The sequence below is a fragment of the Chanodichthys erythropterus genome, chromosome 11 (assembly GCF_024489055.1).
Source record: "Chanodichthys erythropterus isolate Z2021 chromosome 11, ASM2448905v1, whole genome shotgun sequence".
In the NCBI taxonomy this organism is placed as follows: Eukaryota; Metazoa; Chordata; class Actinopteri; order Cypriniformes; family Xenocyprididae; genus Chanodichthys; species Chanodichthys erythropterus.
The window spans coordinates 57,802,325-57,820,635 of NC_090231.1; the positions used below are offsets into that span (position 1 = coordinate 57,802,325).

At 36.8% G+C, this 18,311-nt stretch overlaps 1 protein-coding gene across 10 annotated transcripts in view; it reads right to left on the reverse strand.

Annotated features, from left to right (window-relative positions):
- myo9aa (myosin IXAa) overlaps nt 1–18,311 on the reverse strand; it is a 158,012-nt gene that overhangs the window by 76,722 nt on the left and 62,979 nt on the right. For all 10 annotated transcript variants that reach the window (XM_067400226.1, XM_067400223.1, XM_067400222.1 and 7 more), the window contains exons 3-4: nt 1,289–1,383; nt 1,146–1,208 (exon numbers count right to left, since the gene is read on the reverse strand). In XM_067400226.1, coding sequence (XP_067256327.1) covers nt 1,146–1,208; nt 1,289–1,383 — 158 coding nt within the window. The remainder of the gene's footprint in view (nt 1–1,145; nt 1,209–1,288; nt 1,384–18,311) is intronic.

Below are 18,311 nucleotides of genomic sequence, written 5' to 3' on the forward strand. Positions count from 1 at the left end.
AATGTTCACCAGATTACTTAAATAGACTGTATGTGGAAAGAATTAATAAATTTAAACTGAGTGGTGTGGTATTGTTGGGGATTGCAAAATAAAAATGATTTAAAAAGCTGGAAAATGATTTACGATTTTAACATTATTATTCATTTATTTATTATTTATTTATTTATTTATTTATTTGTTAGATTTTTTACTCCTGAAGACTTTGTGTGCAAACCATATTTTCAGGGCTGAACAATTTGGGAATTTCTTATTATTTATTTATTTTTATTTGGGTGTTCACACTTTGGTTGTCTCTTTACAAAAACTCACACAAACCTCTTTCATACAGTGAATGGAGTTTAAAAATATCTCTCCACTTGAGTTTGCATAGGCCACATTCCCACAGTTATTGATCAATTCAGTATATAATAATAATAATAATAGTGATTTTTATAGTGATTATTATTAAATAGTATATTAAAATAAGAAATATATTGTAATATAGTATAAAATCAGAAATCAAGTATTTAATAAAAAATAATTTTATTTTACATTACAACTATAAAATGACATACTAATATTTACAACTTAATTTCTTAAAATTTCAACTGTTAAACCACCTAGCTTTGACAGCATGCTGGTAAATGGACAAATTTGTATTGCAATATTGATTTACACAATAGTGCAGCACTATTGTGAACATCAGTTTTAGTGTGCCATGTCTTTGACACAACCTGAAATTGACATAAAGAGAAAGCTTTATCATATGATTTTGAGCTGGTTTCAGCTGGATAATGCACTGCCCCGAAGTATGACTGCTTTGATTTATACCAAACTCGCAAGAACAAGGAAATTATGGTTGGTTTCCCTTCATAAACCCTCATGTCATGAATCCAGTGAGACCGGTAGTGACAGCCAGCAGATAAAGCTGAGATTCACATATATAAACTCAACTATTACTCAACAACACTGAACACTGTGGAGAAATGATTCCCACATGTTCACTACTGGATTCATTTCCTTCTACCAAATCTCCTCAGTTTAAATAAACTGCAGTCCAGCCTAGTATAATGTTGATTTAATTACAAAATACTTCAATTCAGTAGCTGACATCATTGAAATGAATAAACAAAACACATCATCATAGCACATTCAATATCTCCTACCTTTCATTGTGTTCCTGATAGACGAGCCGGGACTTCTCCAGCAGGTATTTCTCCACATATGCCCTGGAGAAGAACAAACAACACATTAGACAGGGGTTCAAAACCGCTCAACAGCACTGCAGATGGACACGTGTAGCTCTTACCCTCTAACGGTGCCACTTTCCTGGTAGTTCACCTGGATGAACTTCCCAAAACGGCTGGAGTTGTTATTGTGGGCTGTTTTAGCATTGCCAAAAGCCTGTGAACACAGGAAAAACAAACAGCATAAGAGAGGTGACAATTACCAATGTGTGGAATGAATGAATGACAGAAATTCAACACATTCAGCTGCATTTTCAACTGAAGCCCACTTTGAGTAAAAGTTGATTTAAAAGTTTGCATATTATTTAAATTAAAGGCAATGAAAAATAAAATATTATGGCAATATAAATGCTTTAAATTTTAAATAACAGGCCTATATCATAACTTTTCCATATTGCCATGATTACAATTATCTTTTTTGTCAAAAAAAAATAATAATAAATTGTCACAAAAATAATTTAAGTAAAGCAATGCAGGCTTTTAACACTAGTTCTCGACATGAATAACCAGAATAAGGTAAGGCTATTAAATAACAGTCCTAAACTAGTTTTTAATAATTCCATAAAGTTAGTAAGATGTATGAGCCACCAGAGTCATCAAAAATACAGAAAATAACACAAAGTGAAAATAAAGTGATATTTTGGGTTAAGCAAACTTCAGTGGTAAATACGCAATACTAACATGAATTGCATATGGAAAACTAATCCTGATGAACAGAATGAACATCATACCTGCATGCAAATCCTTCCTAACTAACACATGAAGTACAGTTATGTAATTTATTGGTACTTTTTGACAATTGACAACGTAACTCTGAAGTTGCATGAAAAAAAGCGCTAGAGCTGCATGATTCTGGATAAATTGCTAATCACGTGATCGTGATTTTCCCATGATGTTGAAACAATAACAATTTACTAGAGGTTCTGATCAAATTTTTATTTGCTGCAGTCTATTTAAAATATTAATTTTATTTAAATTCTTTTTTTTTTATTGGGTTGAGTGAATGATTCAATGACTCACTCATAAAGACTTCCCTTTTTAATTACTGGATGGATCAGTGTTTTTGAACAAATATCTTAAATGAACGAATCAATGACAAATACATTTTTAACAGTCACTTGTTGCCACCTACTGGTGTAACGATGTAATGATACAATCTTTATTTGTAGCGTCAAGTTACTTTCAAAAGGAGATTTACTCTATTTTGATCGCTACCGTAGACATCAGTGTTTATATCCAAACTATAAACTTTTACCCCAATACTTCTGTGATAACTTAAATATTTGTAACAGAAATAACAATAAGGTGTGTTTCATTTCTATATACACATGACAAAGGCTCTCTCTGGCTCAGCGCAAACATAGATCTGAATGTTCGCTGTGATCATACTTCTCAAAGATGTAATAGACGCAGGCGAATCGTTGTCATTTAGGAATGAGATAACATGGGTGTATAATTGAGATCTTTTTCAACAATTAATCGTGCAGCTCGCTAAAGCAAGAGTGTGCAGCGCGAGCACAGTATAACGGCTGACAGGACAGGAAAATTAACTTTTCTGAGGTGAGATTTTTTATTTAGCTATAAAAACAACATTAGAATAATGACACTGACATATAGTCTGACAACATCTAATCTGACCGCAGATACTGAATCAGGACAAAGCGTTTTTCTCAGGCACTTCTGACAGAAGAGTCAACAGCATTCATACACGTATTTCAAAGTAAGCCTCACATCAGAAAACATTTAGAAGTATATTTTTTTTGTTGTTTCTTTGACTACACACTCCGCGACCCACTCAAAACAGTCTTGCGATCCACTTACCGGTTGAGAAATTCTACTTTACAAGATGCTTATTTGAAACAGGGCAGCACAAACTATGTTTGACCGGCCAACAAACCCATAAGCTTTAAAAATGTGTGTGGCCAATCATAACAGTGCATTCACATAGATGTTATACAAATTGTAAGGGTCAGTGAGAGGGTGAAAATTGTTATGAAAAACTCAATTACAAAAAGCCTGGTGCAAGACACCTTGGACCGCAACAAGAACAAAAATAAATCTGTTGTAAGTGTCCACTTCATCCCCTTTTGGCCTGTTTTGGTTATGTGCCTGCCTGGAGAGCAGGAAGTTATTCAGTTGTACACAAGCGCTCTCATTATTTGTAGCTCCACCACAAGTAAACAAATTCCTCTGTGGAACGAGCAGCCGAGGTCCGTCTGGAGGGACAGCGCTCGCTCCCGGCACACAAGGCCGCTCCAGAGGTCAATCTCACAGCCAAGCCGGCCAGACGCACACCGCCCTGTTGTGACTCAGACTTTCAGAGTGGGTTTTACGGCTCTCAGGGGAAGCAAGGACAAATGGAATTCTGGGTAGGGCGGCACCGCCGACACACAGCTGACAGCCATGAGCTACTGTAACAGTCTGTGTGCTCACAGCCATCGTGACGCATCGAACAATCTATGTTAAGTAATTGAATTGTCTAGGAAAGGTTATGTCAAACACACAGATATCTTTACAAATGGCCCCTGGAACCCGTGTTGGAAAAGTCCATTTAGCCCTTCACAATGAACAGCACTTGCCAAACATCAAGTGGATGTTGCACAGTCACTCCTCTGACATATTAATGAACAGTACTTCAGAAATTCGTCATGCGCTACGCACATTAAATGGAAGAGACCTGGGCGCTCTAGGAAAAGAGGTCAGATGAGGACAAAAATGAGCCGCCTCAAGTCTTTCAGTGTAATCTGAAGACACAGCAATGCTTGACGGCTATCATAGGCCTTCTGGAGACAAACAAAAACTTTAAACAGACCTGGAGAAGGATGTGGCAGGCCAATTCCACACCAAAACACGCCAAACTTCTTTATACTCAACATTCCTGTTACTGCAGGAAACAACTGCCATTAAAATCTGCTGAGATTTACATATGATTGCGTTTCCAAAAGCTTTGGTATCAACCGTTATCCCAAAACCATTGCAAAATTGTGTGGTTAGAAGCACTGTGTCTGGTTACTATGTCACGTGGACTTCAACAGATCATGCTTTTGAGCAAAATAAGCCAGCTAACATGCACCTATATTTTTCATTCCATATTTATTGCACATCAAATTGCATTTGCAATTTGATGTGCAATAAATGTGTGATTAATTAGATTAATTAATCGCCACATTGTGTAATAAATTAGATTAAAAATTTTAAATCACTTGACAGCCCTAATATGTTAATTAATCAAACTAATCGCAAATTTATTGCACAGCAAATTTGGCTGAGAAATTACCCCCCAAAAGATAATTTAAAGTCATTATTGTGTTAAATGAGAAAAGCATCAAACAGACATTTCAAAAAGTAACTTTAGAAAGAGTCATTCATTCATTCGATTCATTCAAACAGCTGATTTATTCAGGAATGACGTAAATGGCTCTTTTTATGGATGGGCCAATGAATCATTGGTTTTATTCGAAACGAATCAGCATTCGTGTAATATTCTGCTCATCACTTGTGAGACATTGCTTATCATATGATATAAATATGAGACAAAAAAAATCATTCAGGGGTATCTTTGCCCTGATATCTTGAATTTTAAGGGCACATAACTGCGTTCTATAGGCTCCATCATGCAGTGAGTTGTTGCAATGAAATATATACATTTCACTCTACGTCTTTTAGTTTGACAAGATAAAAGCGGCATGTTTAAAGAGTATGCATGTGCTCTAGTATGATGCAAGAGGGAATCGCCATTGAATCAAACATCTGAACATAACGTAAAAAAAAGAGAAGTATTTACAGCAATAATCTGACATTAATTCAATCTCAAACCGATTAATGAGCAGAAGTTATTACTGTACCACCTGCATGACGATGTCATTAACAACAGTGGTTTGAACAATGGATGGGCAACAAAGTTAATACAGTTTAATTTACATACGAATGCTTTTATTAAAGATTGCTCGCTTTTTTGGTTTCGTAAATGTGGGTCTTTGAAATTAGAAACATAAATGCATGATATAATTTAGGCTTTGTAACATTTTTATTTATTTATTTAAATAATAATAATAATAATAATAATAATTATGTACTTTTTAATTGCCTTTTTGATCTACCACTAATAAGGTGTCAATTCACTTTCCGTTCACACTGTTTGACATTTCAGTATTAGCCTTAATTTATTTATTTTAATGGTAGTAAGTGGTTGCGGATATTAGCTCAAACGATCAGGTTATGGTAAATGTTGCGAAAGGCCTGCTATGAAAGGCTTGTGCATGATATCCCATCACGCTTAGCTGCTTACTGGCAGCGGCAAATCCTTCACAAATGAAACAAAAACAAAAAGGGCTTTTATCTTGAGTTAGAGGTCTTGATCTCATAGAAGAAGTTGAGAGAGTGAATAAACTACTGAGTAGCCAAATTCATCATAATTACCGGAATCCACTCAGACACATATGAACAGAATAAAATGACATCAAATGCAGGAATGAGAAGTTTGTGGCTGTTCCCAGCACAAGACACAGGGGAACATTCAACAAACGCATTTTGGATGAGGTCCACAGAGTATGTTCAGTGTAAGAGCCTGTGAATTGATCTCAGGGGTTGAGAACTGAAACCATTAGAGCATTCTGTCAGTCACACAAACACACAACAACCCGCTCTGATCACACGCCACGTCTTCTAATGGACCGCATCAGGTAAATATTATTGCTTGGCCAGAGAGCTGTCACAGGGGAATTACTCTCAAAACAGTTTCAGCGTGATAAGACCATAATTCTCTAGTGTGTTCATGATTTACACGCGTCTGACCACGAACAGCAAAAATGAACCAAAGAAAATTTCCACAACAAAGAAGGCGGAGCCTCAGAGCCAGACCCACCTATTACATCATCACCACAGATCAATGGTAGTTCGAAGGTGTTTACCAGACAGAACAAACTTCAAGAAAGTTCACTTTGGCAAGCGGTTTTAAACTCCAAGCGAACTTTGTTTTGGCCTGATTTTGTTCGAAATGACGTCACAGTAGATTGTTCTTTGATTTCGCTTGAAGTATATCGGGGCCTTTACACCACGTCTTAACCTTTGGTGTAACATATGACATCAGTCAGTCTGTACGTTTCTACAGATGAGGTATTCCCAAACTTTTTGTCAGCCAAATCCCTATGGCCTAAAATATTCACTTGAGTTGGCACGATAGCCTCGTGGGCAGCACCAACATATTGTGCTTCGGGCGACCCGAGTTCGAGTCCCCACTTGTGGACCTTTCCCGATCCCGTACCTCTCTCTCTCTCTCTCTCTCTCCCAATTCGCTTCCTGTCTGCTTACTACTGTTTGCAGTGCCCTTAGAACTGAACCTGTTTGCTCCCTTCGGATTGGAAATTCCACTTAAATGGCAAAATACCCTGTGAAGTCCACTTCGCAGTCCACTTACAGTCGAATGGAACGCACTTCTGGTCACTTCACGCGTTGTTACTCGTTGGGTAGCTATCCGATTTGTTAAAACTGTTCCATTCCAGTTTACATCAAAGAAACTGGGTTAATTTCAAAATGAAATACCCTGGAGTTGTATGAATTACTTTTATGATGGATGGATGCGCTTTTTGGGCTTCAAACTCTTGGTTACCATTCACTCCCATTATAAAGCTTGGAAGAGTCATATTTTTTAAATGTAACTCTGATTGTGTTTGACTGAAAAAAGAAAGTCATACACATCTAGAACATCATTTTTGAGTGAACTAACGCTTTAACATCAACAGCAACTAGTTGTGCTCATTGCTGCACTTTGACTCTTTAAAACTGTGTGAAGCCAGCCAAGCAGATTGAAGTTGGCAGTTTTGAGAAAATTCTTGACATTTTTGTGTGCAATGAGCATCAGATGGTACATGATGGGTCAGTGGGTGGGTCGTCTAACTAATTCACAGGTAAACACAAAAAAAAACAGAATATCTGTGATGTTTTATTGCACTTTATAAATCAGACTCAATATGAATGAGCCCGACTCCAAACGTTTTGGCACTCTGCCATCACCTTTATGCCATATGGACTGTGTCAAGAAAATTACAACAGCATTCATTTTCTCCATTTCCTCTTTCGGTTTCAGACTCATGTCCTGCAGTGTTAAGTGACTCACCGCTTGGCCTACTCCAGAAATAGGACATTTTTCCTGGATTACAGCGCAAAGACTCAAAAGGAAGCCCTGAACGGCTGAGCTACAGAGCTGAGGTACGTGTCAGAGTGTTTTGAGCGGTCGAAATGGAGTCAATCCTCCTGAGTGTCTTTAGATTATCTGTGGGATGCAGTCAGCTGTTGTAATGGGAGCGGCAGCTGTATGTGACCTCACCAATTTAACACCACAACTCAACCCAACACACACCACAAGAGTTTTCATTGCACAAGGTCAACTAGTTAATTAGTAAATGAATTCAATAAAACGTATCAATGGTGGATTAAGCAAGGTCATCATTAAAATTAAGCAAGCACGCCTCAGTCTAAGTCATTAGCAGGCTAGCTGTTTATTTTAAACATGGGTTCAAAAACCCTCCAAACAAGTGATTGTATTGAACATAAGAACTACTTACTTGTGTAAACGCCACAATAAAAGTACATAGAATAAACGAGTAATAAGATCCTGGTTGATGAGTGATGATCTTCCAGAGCCGTTTCAGCGGTGGCTCCTATTCTATGGCTCATGGTAAATCATGACCTGATCCAAATCACAGCGTGCTCTAGCTGTAAAACAGTGTCCGACTGGTTTCTACACATCATCCCTATGGTGCTTTTTCATGCACACACTTGGTATAGTTTGGTCTCTAACTGAAAATTATACTTCTTGTACTCTGCTAGTTGAGACTTTTTAATGCACAGATCACATTTTCATGTAAAGCAGTTATTATTTCACACTATGAAAATGGAGCACTTCTAATACGGCAGCAAATTTAAAAGCACTTGTTAAGTCCTATTCCCTATATTCACTCACTGTGAAGTCACTCTTCTAAGCTTAAACAACACCTATTTTGTGTTGTTTAACAAGTGGTTAAATAATGTGATAACTAGCGCCCCCCTTAAGAGGTTAAGGTTAACGATGAATCGATTCATTGATCGTAAATTTAAACAACGATCAATTATGTGAATTTATGAAAACTGACATCCCTAATTATAACTAATACAAATACAGGGATTTTAAAGGTCCAGTATTTCTGATCATTTTCAACCTATTTTGAAATAAATTATCAATAAATGTTTTGCACCATATGCCACCATTTTCTAGAAAATGAAATGAATTTATATCTGTACAAAGTAGGGTTGTCATGATACCATAAAAATGTCTTACGATACTATACCAGCTGAAGTATCACGATACCAAGTAGTATCGCGATACCATACAGTATACAAAATTAACCAAACTTTCATAAAAACATGAAAACAGACCAGATTACTTCATTAATGAGAATGAATAACATGCTTTTATTACCAATCAAATGAATCATTGTAAACAAAATTCATCTTAGCACTGCACAGAAGCTGTATGAACTGACATCACGATGTAGCATTTATGCATTTACACTTCAATTACAATTGCATAAATAATGTTATGATATTAATGTTTCAAATATACAAATCTGAATATAGAAATAAAAATGTTGGCGGAAAAAAAATGATAGAATAGACCTACTTTTAGATGGAAGACTAAAGTCGCCAGTAGGTGGCAGCAAGTGTTAATGATTAAGTCAATGAATCATTCAACCGATTCGTTCAAAACGGCTGATTCATTCAGGAACGAAGCAAATGACTGTCTTAATGAATCGATTAGTGAGTCAGTGACTCGCCCAATTTGTTCAAAAACAGATTCATTTAGAAACGAAACAAAAACAGTGCTCTTGCTCGTGTCACGAACTATCAGGAGCATTTTTGCCAGCCTATCTTGAAATATCCAACCCTGACTGGAGAGCAGTATGTATATTAAAACATATTATACATTTATAATTATAAAATCACGATTGATATGATTGATAAGAACCGAGAGCAAACCCGCTATAACTTATTGATGAATGGAATTGCATTTGTCTGAATCGTGTTTGCAAAGATGTTTCTAGAAACAAACTATTTAATCTTTTCCAGAAGTGGCCAAGTGAGCAACTGCGAGAATTCAGTCTTATATAAAGATTTTATGATGTTAATTAAGTGAATTTCAGACCCTTCCTCCAGATAAAATGCACTGCGAACAACAACGTGCAAGCGCAACTTTATCTCATTGCAAAATTAACTGAAGCATCAGGAAACAATAAGGCGCTAATTCTATAGAGCATTTACTGGCACAGCAGACAGTCAACGGCAGTCTCTTGTAATGTTTTTGCAGGCACGCATGTTCAATTGAAGTGTACATGCCGCACATACAACATTCCTTACGGTACTGACGATACTACCGTTTAAAAAATACAATGGCATCGTCAGTATTTTGAAGCTTTAGTATCGCGATACTACCGTAGTACCGGTACACCGTGCAACCCTAGTACAAAGAAATGAAAAGTTTATTTTTAATTGCCAAAATGTTGGTGTATAACTTAATTATTGTGTGTGTGTGAATATGCTAATGATTTATTTTTCTCCATAATTTTTTTTTATTTTTTATCATGGCATAGTTCACTTAAATGTAAATTTTGCCATCATTTAACCACCCTCATATCTATTTTTAAACCAATAAAACTTTTGTTCATCTTCTAAACACAAATTGGACATGGAATTGCATCCATGTAAACTGTGAGAGAAGTTTAATTTTTGGGAGAAAAGTTTATTTTTCCTTTAAATACAGTAGCTGGATGCATTTAAACTGAATTCACTAGAGTTTTGGAAGACATATATTATGCACTACAGTGAGAAATGGCAAAGAAATAATTCAATCAAATTTCTGGAGCAATAGATCGGAATGTGTCTTCCAGAGAAAACGCTGAGTTTTATAAACAAACCCTACACATGAGAGAGCACAGCACCTGTGTTTCTCTCCAGATATCTGCCAGCAACATGGAGAGGGTCTTTGAGACCATTAGAGTTGGGACACAACCCAGACGTCTGCACTGCAGAAACCCTGGCATCTACGTCTGCTACATAATTATATAACCCCCACCAAAGCTCCCAGTGTAACAGCGACTCTGGATGCAATTAAAACCTCTGCAGAGAGTTAAACCTTCACACATCTGACATCAGCCAGCATTAAGTATTTATGTGATGCTCTTGGCACGCAAATACATCTGTGCATCCAGATTAGTCATCTGCAAAACTGGCCAAAAACAGGAAGCAACAGCAAGTCTAATTAGAAACCTCGATGAAATGCAATGCTCCTGGACTCTAATGTACAACACAACTTCTCCGAGTTTTTAATCCCACATATCAAAATAAAGCAATTAGTCATGCATTAGAGGCCATGCATTACAGGGATTTCACCACGGATAAGAGTTGTTGTTAGGCAAGACACAAAGCAGAGTATTGGGATACTTTGGCTTATTAAAGAGCCTACAAGACTCAAAACTGAACATAATTGCAGGCTGTCAGTCAGTGCAGTTACATTGTTATGCCAGCAGGTGGCGGTAAGGGACTGTTTTTGTGAGCGAGTCATTAAAGGTGCCCTAGAATTAAAAATTGAATTTACCTCGACATACAGTGAGTCTCAAACTCCATTGTTTCCTCCTCCTCATATAAATCTCATTTGTTTAAAAGACCTCCGGAGAACAGGCGAATCTCAACATTACACTGACTGTTACGTAACAGTCGGGACCATTAAAATGTACGCCCCCAATATTTGCATATGCCAGCTCATGTTCAAGGCATTACACAAGGGCAGCCAGTATTAACGTCTGGATCAGTGCACAGCTGAATCATCAGACTAGGTAAGCAAGCAAGAACAATAGCGAAAAATGGCAGATGGAGCAATAATAACTGACATAATGATATTTTCAGTGATATTTGTAAATTGTCTTTCTAAATGTTTCCTTAGCATGTTGCTAATGTACTGTTAAATGTGGTTAAAGTTACCATCGTTTCTTACTGTATTTACGGAGACAAGAGCCGTCACCATTTTCATTTTTAAACACTTGCAGTCTGTATAATTCATAACTTCATTCTTTATAAATCTCTCCAACAGTGTGTAATGTTAGTTTTAGCCATGAAGCACTATCAAACTCATTCAGAATCACATGCAAACATCCAAATAAATACTATACTTACGCGATTAGACATGCTGCATGATGAACATCTTGTAAAGATCCATTTTAAGGGGTTATATTAGCTGTGTGAACTTTGTTAATGCTGTTTAAGGCAGTCGCAAGCTCGGGGGGCGGGGAGCGCGAGGATTTAAAGGGGCCGCAGCCTGAATCTGTGCATATTTAATGATGCCCCAAAATAGGCAGTTAAATAATGAATAATAAAAATCTATGGGGTATTTTGAGCTGAAACTTCACAGACACATTCAGGGGACACCTTAGACTTATATTACATCTTTTGAAAACACATTCTACGGCACCTTTAAACCATTAATACGCTTAAAAACGCAGATTCATTCATGAATAAAACAAGGTATTAAAATGTATTTAACTTTACAAGGCTCAATCAATGTGCAACGCACCACCTGGGTAAAGATGAAGCTGACGTTTCACTTAGAGGTCAATGGAATTGATTCAATGCATTGAACAGCGCTGACGCCAGTCATGGGAAATCCCCTTGAATGTTGAAATTATACTACGACAAAGATATCGCTTTCATCTTCTAAGAACTGGTGGCAAACAGATTTTTTCACAAAATATATGTAATATTACATGAATGTACATTCTTTAGAACATGACAGGTGTCTGTGGTGCTAAAGTTCGATGTCATATCGTGTTATGACAAATTGGGGTCAGTTCGTGAGATCGGCAAAATTTTGTGACTACCGATCAAGTTATAGAATGTGATTATCTGCCGATACTGATTTGCGGCTAGGACTTTCCCACTTCCAAGGACGAAAGGAACGCACCATAAATACAGAGATGATGTACTTAATTAACTGGGGGGTAGTTTTTCTGCGATAGTCTGTGTTGATGGTGAAAAATAATTTTGTTCAGTTAGAAAACAGACACTACAATTAAAAATTAACATCTGCACAACGAGAGTCACAGCACAGACCAGCAGCAGGAGTCAGATTTCATATATCACGAGAGTGAGGAGCTGACTGACAATACGATGGCGGAAGATTTGGTTTCAAAGTGAAATGTAAAAGCGCCTATTCACACAGGCATTCATAATGGCGCGTGTCGACTGACGTGGAATGTTTTTAGTTCATTAGCTGAAAACGCTCGCTATGCTCTGCACTGTTATGAATGCCTGTGCGGCCGTGCGCATTTTACTTTCACTTTTGAATTAGCCATTTAAAAGCAAGGTGCAAAAGAGGGATGATTTAACTGTTCTTTTAAGGGTTAACCTAAAACTTCAATGATGATACATCAACTCCTTTATTACAGAATTCAATCACTGCAAGTATATCCGCTATTTTACAATGGCTTTGAAAGTGCTTCATCTAATACAGTTTTAGAGTCTGAACTATCCATTTATAGTGAATATATGAACAAATGTTGGGAGAGGATGGGGTTAACATGAGACGGAAAGAGAGACTTATGATGCCTCATGACAGTGCTAGAGGGGACGGATTACTCAACTTTCAATAGCGGTCCATGTTTAAGCAGTTGTGCCTTGCAGCAATTAGTCAAGGATGTGAAACGAGAGTCTGTACTCATGTGAGTCTTGTGTGCTTGAGTCACATATTCCATTTAATGCAAACTGTTCAGTAATAGAGCACAGAGAGTGGAAAATGAGCATGGAATCCAATCTTTAAAAAAATAAATAAATAAATTACAGTTGGGCGCGGAATGTCATGAAATCCTGCAAATTTTAGACTTCTAGTCAAATGGCGACATGATGTCTGTAAATATTAGAAAATAATAAATGTCCAAAAAATATGTGCAAAAAGAGTCTGCATATTCTGTGTGAATGACTGGCACGGTTTCATTTATGAACAACTTGTTTTTTTGTTCTTTTTTCATTTAAGTAAAACTATCGTCATGTCATATACACAAAGAAACTCAAAGTTGTTAACGACAACCCATCAAAATAATGGAAAATTGTGACAAATCTATTGTTTTATATATATATATATATATATATATATATATATATATATATATATATATATATATATATATATATATATATATATATACTGTTGCACAGTAATGCACTTTTTAAAGTAATAATAATAAAATTAAAACTTAATTTTAAGGATTATCACAATTTTTTCATGTATTCATTTTTGACAGAAAAACTGTTGTGCAGCACTCTGTTTGCCAAAAATAAATAAAATGTTTTTTGATTACATTTTAGGATTAATTAAATTGTTAGTGTTTTTGATAATAAATTTGCATTAAATCATAAAGAAAAATTAAAAGAAAACAGAATTTCTTACAAACAAAAACATTTCAAAGGACCCTGTTGTTGTAAATATTGTAATAAAATAATAAAATGAATTAAATTTAATTAAAAAAAAAAATTAAAATGCATTTCAAACGGCCCTTTTTTTAACGAAAATTTTAAATTTTATATAAATTGTTGAAAGACACTCAGAACAGTTGTCGGAATTATCACTGGGCCGATAAAATTTAGTAAAGTATTTGGAGGGGAAAAAAGGACTCTAATAATAGAGGAGCTGTTCGGTCTATAACGGCATCCCTCATTCAGCACACACAGGAAAGTTTAGTCTCTTATCTTTCAGTGGTCTGTGAGTGACGGATCAAACTCGCCTGCTTTCCTTCAACTCCGAGCTGAAAGCTACATCCTTCCCTCATCCTGTCACAGACTGCTCTTCCTCTTACAATTACGCTACAGAATGAGAAAGTGTGCCTATCAGAGTTTTCTTTAAATACCTCATACGCCTAAACATACACATAGAAAAACAAACACACTTCCCTGTGATAGTAGTCTATTCAGAGTTAATTGGCGTGGCTGGTATTTTAAACACAGCACTCTGACATGCCCTTCCAAAGCCAAGTCTCAGTTCCTGCTCGACGCCGGTACTCCAATGAGCGAGCGTGCACCAGAATTGTCACTTGTTCTTTTGCATTTATAGGGTATGTGTACCTTCTGGTCACTTGATTTTCTACTACCAAGAGAGAGAGAGAGAAATGTGAAACTTTTTTTTCAAGTGCCCCTATTATGCTATTTTAAAGGTTCCTAATTTTGTTTTGAAGGTCTTCTACGATAGGTTTATATCCAAGGTCAAAAAACTTTCATTATCTCATAATATACACTGCAGCATCACCTCTTTTCTCAGAGTGTCTGATTGGTCAGATGGCCCAGTCTGTTGTGTTTTGTCTACCGTAGGGGTTTTCAAAGTCAAAGACAGTGGGCCTCCTACTCATTTTCAATAGCGATTAGTGCGCAGAGAGCACCGCACTCTCATAGTTTGTTTGCACATCAATAATAATTAACTCATCTCGTTTGACTAATGTGTGACTCCTGTATTCCAGTGTATTCGTCTTTACCTTGATTTCAATCGTCATCCATCTAAACTTTACTAGCATGACACTGGTTTGCTTTATCCAACTAAGAGATGTAGCTGGCCTATCATTACGCTCATGTAGCGGTTGGGTGTTTTGAGACACTGGTCAGTATGGAAGTACTTTAATGCCAAATGTTTTTGAAATAAAAAGCTTGTGAAAGCTTATGAAATTCGACTAGCAATTTTCCGCCCATTTTATTTCGCTTTACAAATTAGCTTCCAAAATACAGTGGTTCAAAATTCAACATTTCACATACAGGGAACTGCAGGAAAAGCAGTAGAGTGCCGATGCATGATCTCCATCTGCTGTTAGTCGACTTCACCACCAGGTGCCGCTAGCAGCTGTATAAGACCAGAACAACGGCTAGTAAGTCATCATTCATTCATAAAAAGGATTTACAGAAATGGAGCAAACGTAAATGAACATGTGATGATTATCAGGGCCAGTATAAATGCAGAAAAGCTGATAAAGACACAAAAGATGCAGTTATGTTTAATTCAGTGCCTTTATGGTTACTTTCCCTGTGTGGGCTACAGCTTTCTCACCAGTGAACGAGATTTTAACGTTATTGCTCGATGCTGGTGTAAGATCAAACGTTAAATCTGAGGTAGACATTTCTCTCTGTTGTTAAGTTTCCTTAACTTTATATCACGGCGCTGTGTTGTAATACTAGGGTTTCCCTCATACTCGCATTGTAATCGTCTTTACCTTGATTTCAATCGTCATCCATTTAAACTTTACTAGCATGACATTGGTTTGCTTTATCCAACTAAGAGATGTAGCTGGCCTATCATTACGCTCATGTAGAGGTTGGGTGTTTTGAGACGCCGGTCAGTCTGTATTTCACAGCACGTTGAAAAAACGGCTTGGGCTACTCCGAAACAATCACAGAAAAGGAGAGTGATCGAGCTTTGAAGCCAAATACACTATTCTCTCTACCATCTCTGATGAAATCAGATGAGTTTTCTCTGCATTAGGGCTGTTTTGGCCTGACTGTTTGAATGCATTCGCTTGCTGGATCCTTGGACTTAAACTTTCCAGGAGTTTAAGGTTTAAAACGATCTAATCAAAAACAGAGTAGCGGAAACATAACGATGTCTCTTGTCCAAAAATCCGCTTTTTGTTTTTTAAAGTATCATTTCCGCCCCCTGACATGCCCTGATAAGCCCACTAAGCTAAGAACCCATTGAGCCTCATATAAATAGCCACTATTATAGAATGGAAAATCTTTTATGGTACCATTTTCTTTTTAATTCCTTTAGAGCACTTGTCCAAATACTTTCTAAAGGCTCAGTATCCCAAAATTACAATAACACATACCACAGATACTAATGTGTTTGTGTCATTCTAACAGCTACGAAACTGTGTAAACAAAGTGAGAAGAGGCCAGAGTATCTAGCCCCTCATTCAGGTGTACTTCATACGAAGAGCTTGAATGCTTTGTTGAGGATTTACAGAAGGATTCTTTCAAAGCAGGTGAACAGAGGATCTAAGAAATGCTTAATATATGGTTTGCTTGGTTTGTTTTTAAGCTTTGGGTGGAAACTGATGTCATCAAGGTCTCTGTGTTGAAAGGCCTGCAGGTTTACCATTCCTCCTGACATGCAAAGAGCCTAAAATTAGCGCAGCTGATGACCGAGCCGGGATGTGGGTGGCCACAAACAGCTGCTGTCACCACACGAGAGCCATACGAGTCCAATGGCAATTTACAGAGATTCTCAAATGTCAAGTGTAATATGTTGATCATATTTAGCTGGTCTATTTGACAGGGGTGATGGCCTAAAAACTGTAGCATTATGCAACATTTTTGTTATCCAAAAGGGGGTGGAACGTAAATCTATTTATCCTTTTTTTACTTTGTCAGCCTAAAAAATTTACAGTATGAATATATTGCTTTTTAAACGTATTTTAAACGAAGTCTACTTTGCACATCTTAACATTTTTCCCAGGAGTAGAAGTATGCATGTATATCTACAAAGATCATTTCCTAATTCCAGCTGCACTGAAGCATCTCAACTGAGTCATGTGAGGAAAACAGCCACCAAAAAAAAAAAAAAAAAAAAAACTCCCACAATCCAAGTCTGATTTAAAACTGAACTTTTGACTCATGTTATGTAAGTGTATTTTGTTTCCTAAGTGGGTGAGAGTTAGGATTTCATGCGTATGGAGCCATTATTCTCGAAGGCCAAATTTTCAAAGTGTGATCCTCCCAAAATTAAAGTTTTGTCTTGATGCAAAATAGCATTTATAACCCACAAAACAAGGTAAACATGATGAAATGTGGATAATAAACAATGGAGGGGTCCAGTTGAAGCTAAGCCTCTTTTTTTGGACACAAAATTCCCTGTGAATTCCGCAGCAAACAATGGCGTACTGTTTTCTCAAGGCGATGTAACAGGAGCGAGCTGCGCTCTTCAGCTTCAGAGGCCACAGGAAAACTCACCGAGGGAGCCGTCTCACTTCATGAGCGTTCTTGGAAAGATTTCCTCAATGATGAGGAAATTACATTTTCCTAGTTGAATGTTGTTAAAAACTGGATGCGTGTCCTTTAGAGGCTAAAACTGCAATAATAACTGAGCTTAGATCAAATCATCACGCTACACACAGCAAGTACCTTCAGGGAACAAGAGAGGGACATTCAGAGAGTCAAGAAAGACAGAGCCGTCCATTTCCTGTTGTCGTTGTCGACTACACTACTATACAGTGGCCGTTCTATGAATGAATCTTCAAATTTGGAAGATTTTAAATCAGACAGATTTATAGAGCTACACAATTGGTAAAAGATGGCGATCTTGATTCACACACGCAATCTTATTCCTAAATGACAGCAATTTGTCTATTTCTATTTAACCTTTGACAAGTACGATCACAGCGAACATTAAGATCTGCGTTCTGGTCCAGAGAGAGCTGTTGTCATGTATAGATATGAAACAGCATCACAAACAGTCTTTTACAATAATTTAGATCATCACAGAAGTACTGGGATAAAAGTTTATAGTTCGGACATAAACACTGATGTCTACGGTAGTGATCCAAATAGAGTAAATCACCTTTTGAAGGTAACTTGATGCTTCAAAAAATATGTTATCAATTACACTGTTACACCAGTAGGTGACGACAAGTGACTAAAAATGTATTGGTCATTGAATCATTTATTCAAGAGATTCGTTCAAAAATGCTGAATCATCCAAGAATCATCCAGTAATGAAACTCACTTTATGAGTGAGTCATTGAATCATTCTCAAAATATATATATTTTATAAATGTTGACTGCAGTGATTACATTTTGTCAGAACCATTTTGTTGTCTATTCATAACTGTGGGAGAATATTGATCTCTATTTTAAACAAAAACAAAAATCGTGATTCTCAATTAATCGTGCAGCTCTAGAGAACACCATTCCACTGGCTCATACAAGCCCAAAATCAATGCTAATGTTTTTTTATGGGTGCTTTGCAAACTGTAATAGAACAGATAGCAGTGTGACTGATAAAGCTCTGGCTTCTAACGATCCATTAATCAG